Below are 11,512 nucleotides of genomic sequence, written 5' to 3'. Positions count from 1 at the left end.
TATGTGACTTAGACCAGGTGCTTTTCAATCTTTTAGATACCACAAACCCCTAAATATCATGAATCAAATCCCAATTTATTCTCTGAAAAATGTATATTATAAATGTGTAAAATATTCTTTGGAAAATATGAAGTTTCCATGACATTATTACATTTTTATACTGCAGTTTTGTATTATTTATTTCTTTATTATTTTAATTAAATTATAATAGGCTATAATAGGCTATAATAGGCTATAATAGGCTATAATAGGCTATAATATAATATAATATAATATAATATAATATAATATAATATAATATAATATAATATATAGACAGATAAATGGATAGATATTTTATTTTATTTATTTCTTTATTATTTTAATTAAATTATAATAGGCTATAATAGGCTATAATATAATATAATATATAGACAGATAAACGGATAGATATTTTATTTATTTATTTAAAAATAAAATAAACTAAAATATAATATAATATAATATAATATAATATAATATAATATAATATAATATAATATAATATATATAGACAGATAAATGGATAGATATTTTATTTAAATAAATTATATTTTAATTATTAATTTATTATTTTAATTAAATTATAATAGGCTATAATAGGCTATAATAGGCTATAATAGGCTATAATATAATATAATATAATATAATATAATATAATATAATATAATATAATATAATATAATATAAATATATATAATATAATATATATAGACAGATAAATGGATAGATATTTTATTTTATTTATTTTATTTATTATTTTAATTCTAAATTATAATAGGTTATAAAATAATATCATATAATATAATATAATATATAGACAGATAAATTGATAGATATTTTATTTTATTTATTTATTTTTTTTATTATTATTTGTAAAACGGATAAAAAACAGAGGCATCATTACAGAATAAATGGTCCTGTTTCTGTTTTGTAACACTGGCTGTGCTCTTTTAAATAATGCTGTTCAGATCTTGTGCTTGCTTGGAAAAGGTCATATTCACAAGTCTAAAAGTTACAGCTTCTAAAACCAGATTTTATTGTACTTTGCTCTGAATTAAAACGTTTTGCTGATTCCCTGTCTAAATGAAAAAGAAACAAAAAAGCAGTTAAAACATATCAGATATTATTAAAATAAGATTATTTAGAAACAGAGATTTAGAATTTAGATTATTATTTTTTCTCTACCCACCCACTTGAGTCAAAAAACGAAATGTAAACATTTTATTTCCTTTCTTTATTTTATTATTTATTTATTTAATTTGGATGTTTTCTTCGTTAACGGTCTGTTTTACAATGTCAAATGTTACTTGCAAAATGTTAATTAAAAATTAAAAATAAAAATAAAACACAAGCGTCATGACGTTGTTTACGCACGGACTCAGACGCGCGTTGATGACGCAGCAACCCCTCGATGTAAACATGGCGACCGCTGAGCCGGTGGTAGAGGAGGCTGAAGATTATTCCTTTTTACCTATTATTCACGACATAATAAAATGGTAAGAAGTGGTTATTGTTGCCTGTTATGTTTCAAGGCACAGAACGCAGGGGTATTACTGTCACGTGTCAGGACGTGTTACCGTCGGGTCTGTGTAAACAACAGCAGCGCGTGTCTGAAGTCGCTCGGTTTTAACGTCCTGTCCGCGTTCACCCGTTAACAGCATGGACAGAGACAGTCCAGACGTCCATCAGGAGCTGAACAAGCTGAAGACGAAGATCCAGGAGGGCTCGGGAGCAGATTTCGGGCCTGCCGGGGGGTCGACATGAGTCTCGGCGCTGCAGGAGAGCAAACTGCGCATGCTCCGAGAGCAGGTCCAGACTAAGAACCAGCTTCTGCAGAAATACAAGAGCCTGTGCATGTTCGACATCCCCAAACCCTCCTGACACTCTCTGCATGTTTGTAAAATTGCTGTATTATATAATTTGTCTATATAGTTTTTGTTTTTACTTTGGGAATAGCATTTAAAAGTGCGCGTGCTTGTTATTAGCAAATCTATTCTGTATGCTTTTACCTTTGTCATAGTTTGTGCATTAAATTAAATTACTTCTTTTTTTTACTTTAGCGTGCTTGGGAGACCTGAAACAATATTAGGGTCTTACTCAAGCCATAATAGATTTGTGAGATGACACGCAAGTTTGCTTGTGGTCAACAAAAGACATTTATTAAGCATCCTAGAAGGCATTTTCAGGTTATTGTGCAGGTTTAAAAGCATATATCTGAAATATTTTTAGCCTTTGACGGGTTTACCTGCAAGCTTTCAGATAGATTAAAACTTTTAACAATCATTTTTTAATGTTCTCAGATGCAATACTGAGGCTTCGTTCCAAAGTAGAGATTAGTCAGTTTCAAGATGTTTTTGCTTGCCATCAAGTGGTGTGCACAACAAAAGATAATAATCTGAGAAACCTAGAAGGTATTTTTATATTATTCTGTAGCTTTGAAGCATGTACACTAGCAGTCAGAAGTTTTTGAATAGTAAGTTTTTTGATGTTTTTTAAAGATTTCTCTTTTGCTCACCAAGCCTGCATGTTATTAATCCAAAATACATTAAAAACAGTAATATTGCGAAATATTTTTACTATTAAAAATAACTACTTTCTATGTGAATCTCTGTTAAAGTGTAATTTATTTCTGTGATGTGCAGCTGTATTTTCAGCATCATTACTCCAGTCTTCAGTGTCACATGATCTTCAAAAAATCATAATAATATACTGAGTTGCTGCTCAAGCAAACATTTCTGATTATTATTATTCGGATGTTGAAAACAGCTGAATATAATTTTGTCAGGTCTTTTTGATGAATAGAAACTCCTTCAGAAGAACAGCATTTATCTGAAATTTGGAAATATATTTCGTAACATTACAAATGTCTTTATCATCACTTTTGATCAATTTCAAGCACCCTTTGCTAAATAAAAGTATTTCTGTAATTTATTTTCCAAAAAAAAAAAAATGAATACAAAAAATGACACTGGCTCCAAGCTTTGAATGGTAGAGAGGATAATGTTACAAAAAGCTTTTTATTTCAGATTCAGCGTTTTTTTTGTTTTGTGTACTGCCTGTGTTGTGAAGCACCTTAAGAAAGCACCTTATACAGCGCTATATAAAAACATATTTTTATTATTACTAAAGTATCTATACCTGGAATTCCTTATATAGCAATTAAACAACAATAACAATCACTTGTAATCCCTTACAGTCTGTGTAATAGAAAACACTCCTGCAACTAAAACTAACTCTAAATTTTAGAAATTCATGTTTACCGTAATCTATAACTGAAATGTGTGTTTTCAGTTGACCACGAATTCAGTTAGTTTGCTATAAACAGCACGATTGAATAGAATAAAATATCTTCTTTATAGAGCAAAACAGACTTGTCGTAACTTATGGGGGGTAACGAAGTAAAGAAAAACATGTTTTTCATCTTTTATTAGCTGAGCATAATAAAATGAGAGCAAGATAATAAAAACAAAGCCTGCAAACAGAATTTAAATCCTTCTTTCAGTTTCTCACAAAACACTAGTTATTGTATATCTGTTGTGTCCAAGCATTAGACGCTGCGTTAAAAGAGAAGGAAAATCCACCAAAAAAGGACAATTATAAAGTTGAAAAGATGGTAAAATATATAGAGTTTTATATGTATAGTAAACCAAAATATTTTTATATATTGTTTATTATTTAATACCTTTTTTATATAATTGTTTTTCATTATTTATTTTAATCCTTTAGCAGGCCAAAATATACATTTAATGTATTTATATATTTTTACTAAATTGTTATTTCCGCTATCATATCTGTTTTACAGAAAAAAAATATGCCATCTCTGAAGTAGATGAGACACTTTATCATTTGATTAGAATATTAATAATCATGCATTCATCTTCAAATAATAAAAGTGCAAGTCACAGATCTGCTCTAAAGGAATATACACAAACAGACACAACGTGGTGTGCAATTAACCTTTTCACAGCATTCATATCTGGGACAACGATTCTGAAAATCAATATTACAGGAATGCCAAAGCAAGTATCTCCAAATGGCCAGGAATGCAGTTTAGGTTCAGGCTTTTGATCAGTAGAGTGTGACTGAAGATATTCAGAACAGAAGGGCAGAGGGTGATCACGGGTTAACAGAGGGCAAAGTTCACATTTATCAATGCATGCGATTGTTATTAGGTTTCCTGGAAAGTTTTGCGAAAATCTCTGGTTTTGTTGGACACATCTCAACTTCAGCAGATGACCAAGACATAAAACACCCAATACGTATTAAAGCAACAACAATAAAAGCGTTCTCATGATCAAATAATAAGTGGGAATTGTTTCTTTCTAGACCCAAAGCACTGTGTGGACACACAACGGAGGCTGTGTAACGCTTGTCTGCGTATAGTTCTGTGAATGTTTGCTTTTTACTGATAATCAGTCATGTGCTGACTCTGAGCGTTGGGTTCCAGGTCAGTCATGGAGAGAAGGACACTAGATATCAGAGCAGCATTTTTAAGGATGAGTTTGATTATTTTTTGCTGAATGTACAGTATGTGACTTTTAGACCAGGTGCTTTTTCAATCTTTTAGATACCACAAACCCCTAAATATCATGAATCAAATCCCAATTTATTCTCTGAAAAATGTATATTATAAATGTGTAAAATATTCTTTGGAAAATATTAAGTTTCCATGACATTATTACATTTTTATACTGCAGTTTTGTATTATTTATTTCTTTATTATTTTAATTAAATTATAATAGGCTATAATAGGCTATAATAGGCTATAATAGGCTATAATAGGCTATAATATAATATAATATAATATAATATAATATAATATAATATAATATAATATAATATATAGACAGATAAATGGATAGATATTTTATTTTATTTATTTCTTTATTATTTTAATTAAATTATAATAGGCTATAATAGGCTATAATATAATATAATATATAGACAGATAAACGGATAGATATTTTATTTATTTATTTATTTATTATTTTAATTAAATTATAATCGGCTATAATATAATATAATATAATATAATATAATATAATATATATAATATAATATAATCTGTGAAATATATAGACAGATACAATTGATAGATATTTTATTTATTTATTTATTTATTATTTTAATTAAATTATAATAGGCTATAATAGGCTATCATTCGCGTGATCTAGCTGTAAAATTCAGTTTTTGTTTTCTGAAGAAAATCTCAGCTCTGCGCATATAAAATAAAATAATACAATATAACAAAATATAAAAATATATAGACAGATAAATGGATAGATATTTTATTTTATTTATTAGTTATTTATTATTTTAATTAAATTATAATTTTCTATAATATAATATAATATAATATAATATAATATATATAGACAGATAAATGGATAGATATTTTATTTTATTTATTTATTTTTTTTATTATTATTTGTAAAACGGATAAAAACAGAGGCATCATTACAGAATAAATGGTCCTGTTTCTGTTTTGTAACACTGGCTGTGCTCTTTTAAATAATGCTGTTCAGATCTTGTGCTTGCTTGGAAAAGGTCATATTCACAAGTCTAAAGTTACAGCTTCTAAACCAGATTTTATTGTACTTTGCTCTGAATTAAAACGTTTTGCTGATTCCCTGTCTAAATGAAAAAGAAACAAAAAAGCAGTTAAAACATATCAGATATTATTAAATAAGATTATTTAGAAACAGAGATTTAGAATTTAGATTATTATTTTTTCTCTACCCACCCACTTGAGTCAAAAAACGAAATGTAAACATTTTATTTCCTTTCTTTATTTTATTATTTATTTATTTAATTTGGATGTTTTCTTCGTTAACGGTCTGTTTTACAATGTCAAATGTTACTTTGCAAAATGTTAATTAAAAATTAAAAATAAAAATAAAACACAAGCGTCATGACGTTGTTTACGCACGGACTCAGACGCGCGTTGATGACGCAGCAACCCCTCGATGTAAAAACATGGCGACCGCTGAGCCGGTGGGTAGAGGAGGCTGAAGATTATTCCTTTTTACCTATTATTCACGACATAATAAAATGGTAAGAAGTGGTTATTGTTGCCTGTTATGTTTCAAGGCACAGAACGCAGGGGTATTACTGTCACGTGTCAGGACGTGTTACCGTCGGGTCTGTGTAAACAACAGCAGCGCGTGTATGAAGTCGCTCGGTTTTAACGTCCTGTCCGCGTTCACCCGTTAACAGCATGGACAGAGACAGTCCAGACGTCCATCAGGAGCTGAACAAGCTGAAGACGAAGATCCAGGAGGCTCGGGAGCAGATTTCGGGCCTGCCGGGGGTCGACATGAGTCTCGCGCTGCAGGAGAGCAAACTGCGCATGCTCCGAGAGCAGGTCCAGACCAAGAACCAGCTTCTGCAGAAATACAAGAGCCTGTGCATGTTCGACATCCCCAAACCCTCCTGACACTCTCTGCATGTTTGTAAAATTGCTGTATTATATAATTTGTCTATATAGTTTTTGTTTTTACTTTGGGAATAGCATTTAAAAGTGCGCGTGCTTGTTATTAGCAAATCTATTCTGTATGCTTTACCTTTGTCATAGTTTGTGCATTAAATTAAATTACTTCTTTTTTTTACTTTAGCGTGCTTGGGTGACCTGAAACAATATTAGGGTCTTACTCAAGCCATAATAGATTTGTGAGATGACACGCAAGTTTGCTTGTGGTCAACAAAAGACATTTATTAAGCATCCTAGAAGGCATTTTCAGGTTATTGTGCAGGTTTAAAGCATATATCTGAAATATTTTTAGCCTTTGACGGGTTTACCTGCAAGCTTTCAGATAGATTAAACTATTAACAATCATTTTTAATGTTCTCAGATGCAATACTGAGGCTTCGTTCCAAGTATAGATTAGTCAGTTTCAAGATGTTTTTGCTTGCCATCAAGTGTGTGCACAACAAAAGATAATAATCTGAGAATCCTAGAAGGTATTTTTATATTATTCTGCAGCTTTGAAGCATGTACACTAGCAGTCAGAAGTTTTTGAATAGTAAGATTTTTGATGTTTTTTAAAGATTTCTCTTTTGCTCACCAAGCCTGCATTTTATTAATCCAAAATACATCAAAAGCAGTACTACTGTGAAATATTTTTACTATTAAAAATAACTGTTTTCTATGTGAATATGTGTTAAAGTGTAATTTATTTCTGTGATGCGCAGCTGTATTTTCAGCAACATTACTCCAGTCTTCAGTGTCACATGATCTTCAAAAAATCATAATAATATACTGATTTGCTGCTCAAGAAACATTTCTGATTATTATTATTATGTTGAAAACAGCTGAATATAATTTTGTCAGGTCTTTTTGATGAATAGAAACTTCAGAAGAACAGCATTTATCTGAAATGGAAATATTTTGTAACATCACAAATGTCTTTATCACCACTTTTGATCAATTTAAAGCACCCTTGCTAAATAAAAGTATTTCTGTAATTTATTTTCCAAAAAAAAAAAAAATACAAAAAATGACACTGGCTCCAAGCTTTTGAATGGTAGAGAGTATAATGTTACAAAAGCTTTTTATTTCAGATAAATGCTGCTCTTTGGGTCTTTCTATTCATCAAAGAATACTGAAAAAAAAAAAAAAAAAAAATACTCAACTGTTTTAAATAATAATAATAATAATAATCAGAAATGTTTCTTGAGCAGCAAATCATCATATTAGAATGATTTCTGAAGATCATGTGACACTGAAAACTGGAGTAATGATGCTGAAAATACAGCTGCTCATCACGGAAATAAATTACAGTTTAACAGAGATTCACACAGAAAGTAGTTATTTTAAATAGTGAAAATATTTCACAATATTACTGTTTTTGCTGTATTCTGGCTCTAACAAATGCACAAGAGAATTATTTTAAAAACATTAAAAATCATATACCGTTCAAAAACTTTTGACTGGTATAGTGTAGCTGGAACATGTATACTCAAAATAGGGTTTATAAAACCATATTTAATACCCCCCACCCCCCCCAATTCTGGAGCCTGGTTCCAAGCCAAAATAGATTAGTCCATTACAAGTCATGTTTTCTTGGCATCCAGTGTGTCCACAACACATGACTCATGTCTGAGCTTCCTAGAAGGCAGTTTCATAGTGTTCTGCAGTTTTCAAACATATATCTGAAATATTTATACTCAGAATGAACTTTAGAGGAAACCATGTTTTTAATGTGTTCAGAGAGAGTTTGGGTTCCTAGTTCCAAGCTGCAACTGATAAATCAATGAATGTGTGCACAACAAAAGACAACAGTTTGAGAATCCAATAGGGTATTTTCTAATTATCCTGCAGTTTTAATGGATATGATCTGAATATGTATCTGCAAGCTTTCTTTTCAATGTGCTCAGAGATGCTTTTTTACAAGCCAGAAGAGATCAAGTGCGACTCGTTTTCTTGGCGTCAAGCGCGTGAGAATAGTTTGAGGAGGATTTTAAGATTATTGTTCAGTTTTAAAGTTTATATCTGGAACATTTATAATCAGTAGAGTTTCAGATAATATGAAGATATGAAACCATTTTATTATTATTATTATTATTATTTTTTGCTCACGCCTCATTCCATGCCATAATAGATCAAGCAGGCGTCAAGTGTGTGTATATAGCCTACAAACGACAAGTTAAGGCATCCTAGAAGTTAATTTCACATAATTCTACAGTTTCAAAGCATGCATATGGAGTATGTTAGGTTTAGCTACTAGTTTGCAGTATTAAATGTGTGAGCACATAAAGAAATGTCTTTTGCATAGGCGCGCGCTGCTGAAAAATAACGAAGAAACGTGCATATTCTTGAGAAATTATTTTATTTGTTTTCCACGTGTCAAATCCAACAACGACATAGAAGAATAAATATACATTCATTGACAATAAAAAAGTGTTCAAATTGCAATAAAACGTTCTTTCTTTGTGATCAAATCTAACCCCCCAAAAAATGTAAACAGCTGACATTGCAACTCAAGTTCCCCGCGTTCTCCCTCCTGCACTCAAAAAGGCAAATGTTGTAAGAAAGCGCATTTGAAGCATGGAGTTGATAAGCCACATCACAGAGCGCTCGGACCGAACAGAACAGAGTCGGTATTCTGTACAGGAGCTCTCGCGAGCATAACATGCGCTTCCACATCGCGAGGCGAGCGCTCAAGCCGATGACTTGTACCGCCGGAGCGCACGCGATCCATTCGGAGTCACCGGAGACTGCAGCGACACCCCTCCATCCCACAAAAATCACCGAAACAGCCCCATAACACAGCAATGACCTCAGCAGATAACGAAACAGCTCGGGTTTTAGCTGATAACGCATCTCTCTTTTTCCTTCGCCTGGCCGCCTCCTATCGCCTTCTCTTTGATGTACATCAAGTCACTGTGCACGCTCGGGCGGCGCGCAAAGGGCGCAACGATGCCGTACGCGTCGCCGTCCTTCACCTTCTTGTTTCTGAGGGACTTCTTGTGCAGAATGTCGCAGTACTGCACGGACACCTTGCGATGGAGGTCAGGGCTCATCTCGTTGGGCAGTTTGGCGAGAGTGAAAAGTCTCTGGAACATCTGGTCCACGTTAGTGTTCCTCTTGGCGGAGATCTCGAAGTACGCGCACTGCTCGTCGCCGGCGATCAGCTGCTCGATCTCCTCGCGCTGAACCTCGCGGTAGAACTCGCGGTCGCCCTTGTTCCCGCAGATGACCAGGGGCACGTCCACGTTCTCTTTGGTCTTGTTTTTAAGGCAGGACTTGGTCTCGTAGATCTGCTGCTTGAGCCGCTGGACCTCACAAAACGACTCGCGGTTGTCCAGACTGAACACCAGGATGAAAACATCACCTGTGGCCAAAAGAATAAAGAGAGAGATTAGAAATCGAGTCTACTTTTGAGTCAAACACACACCGGTTCATAATCAGACATTTACCTGTGAGAATGGATAGCCTCCTCATAGCTGGGAACGGGTGGTTCCCTGAAGTATCCAAAATGTCCAGTTGATATACATCTCCTTTAATGCTGTAGAGTTTCCTGTGGAAGTCCTCTATGGTCGGCGTGTACTGCTCCTCGAAGCGTCCGTTCAAGAAGCGAGACACTATCGCCGTCTTGCCGACTTTAGTGGATCCGAGGATGACCATCCGGTAGCAGTTTTTCGCCGGGATGTCAAACTCGTTCTCTGATGGACTCATTTTCTTAATCATGTTTCTGTCTTGTGTGAGTGATGACTAGTGAAGAACAGCGCGCTGTGGCTCTCTCAAGCTCCGCGAGCGGCTTTTTAAACGCGCCTGCGCTCCTCCCCTCGAGCGCGTCACCGCGGGACGGTGTAACAGGTGCCGAGTGACCGACGCGTCAGTTCGCATGGATGAGCGCGCACGAGGTCCGTGCATTCGGGTGCAGCTAATACCAGGAAATGTACTGAGAGGAAAAGTACTTTCACGTCGTGTATCAAACTCCTTATTTTTTTAAACAATGTCATTCTGCAAAGGTTGCATGTATAGGCCTGTACTGTAAAATATTGTTAAAATTGTTTCTATTATTTACGAGTAAAAATCGTCTAATAATTGATGAGTTCACAGAACTGCTCAGTTATGTATACACTGGAGTGCTCATGATAATATTTATGTTATTTACTTCACGCCATTATACTCTAATTTAGTTTTTATTTAACACTGTGCTCCATCTTTGTGTTATTAATGACCACAATACAGGAAAATACAATTTTGATGAACTACACCATGGGATGTTTTTTTTCTTCATTGTACCTGTTGTGCCTATAATTCATTGAAATACTTGCAACATCACTGTTTTTTTTTTCAACCTTAAATGCAACAGTGTGTCTTAAACAGCATTAACTGATTTAACGCGTTAATGATGTACACTGGTTTGTTAATGTTTATACTTGACCACAAACTTGGGAACGGAAAGAGACGCGTCTGTGCAACATTAGACAGCTCCTGGACGTGTGAGGAGCAAGTGAATAAAAACACACAAGTCAGTGGTTCTGCTGGAGGTCATGTTTTCTTTTGCAGGCTGCAGTCTTTCTGATGCAGAAGCGCGTGACCGCGCGTCTCCGCGCAGCGGCGCTAGCGTTCATCTGAGGCGCGCTCCAGAATGCTTGATTCTGATTGGCTGACAGACATTCTGAGGTGTTGATTAATGAAAGTTCCAGATTTTGACCGCATTATAGCGCCACATTTTAGCCAAATTAGAACAGTTGTTTATATAAGTAAAGTGAAAGTGGTGGAAAAAGCAATGCATTGGCTGAGCAAATAAACATCACAAACAGTATGGTAAAATGAATAACAAATTTAGGTCAATATTCATTTTAACATCTATAGAAAGCTCTCCTTTCTCAGTAGTGATGCGGGTCTCTTTGAAGTATTTTGGTAGGTTTTAGTTATTTTGGTATTGCCCAGACTTCTGATTCAGCCGTGGGCAGTTTCCAAGGAAGACGCTGAATCAGTGGGAAAGAAAGTAGTACACACACACACACACACACACAC

At 33.9% G+C, this 11,512-nt stretch overlaps 1 protein-coding gene and 2 pseudogenes across 1 annotated transcript; 2 read left to right on the top strand and 1 right to left on the bottom strand.

Annotated features, from left to right (window-relative positions):
* Positions 1-1,399: 1,399 nt before the first annotated feature.
* On the top strand, positions 1,400-2,027 carry LOC122147097 (annotated as a pseudogene).
* A 3,970-nt stretch (positions 2,028-5,997) lies between these two features.
* LOC109092330 lies at positions 5,998-6,629 on the top strand (annotated as a pseudogene).
* Positions 6,630-9,318: 2,689 nt separating this feature from the next.
* LOC109063017 (dexamethasone-induced Ras-related protein 1-like) lies at positions 9,319-10,268 on the bottom strand. The gene is made up of 2 exons (XM_019080094.2): positions 9,940-10,268; positions 9,319-9,854 (listed from the first exon to the last, which is right to left on the bottom strand). The coding sequence occupies exons 1-2, from the start codon at positions 10,208-10,210 to the stop codon at positions 9,328-9,330; spliced, it is 798 nt and encodes a 265-aa protein (XP_018935639.2). The 5' UTR covers positions 10,211-10,268; the 3' UTR covers positions 9,319-9,327.
* Positions 10,269-11,512: the final 1,244 nt, after the last annotated feature.

This window comes from Cyprinus carpio, chromosome A12 (assembly GCF_018340385.1).
Source record: "Cyprinus carpio isolate SPL01 chromosome A12, ASM1834038v1, whole genome shotgun sequence".
NCBI classification, from domain to species: domain Eukaryota; kingdom Metazoa; phylum Chordata; class Actinopteri; order Cypriniformes; family Cyprinidae; genus Cyprinus; species Cyprinus carpio.
Note: the sequence above shows the minus strand (reverse complement) of the source record. Positions and strands in the feature narration are given on the sequence as shown.

Bases quoted from the DNA above. Each gene is read 5' to 3' on its own strand.
- LOC109063017 (XM_019080094.2), bottom strand. From the start codon at position 10,210: ATGATTAAGAAAATGAGTCCATCAGAGAACGAGTTTGACATCCCGGCG. The intron at 9,855-9,939 runs GTAAATGTCTGA...TTTTGGCCACAG, and splicing joins GAGGCTATCCATTCTCACAG to GTGATGTTTTCATCCTGGTG.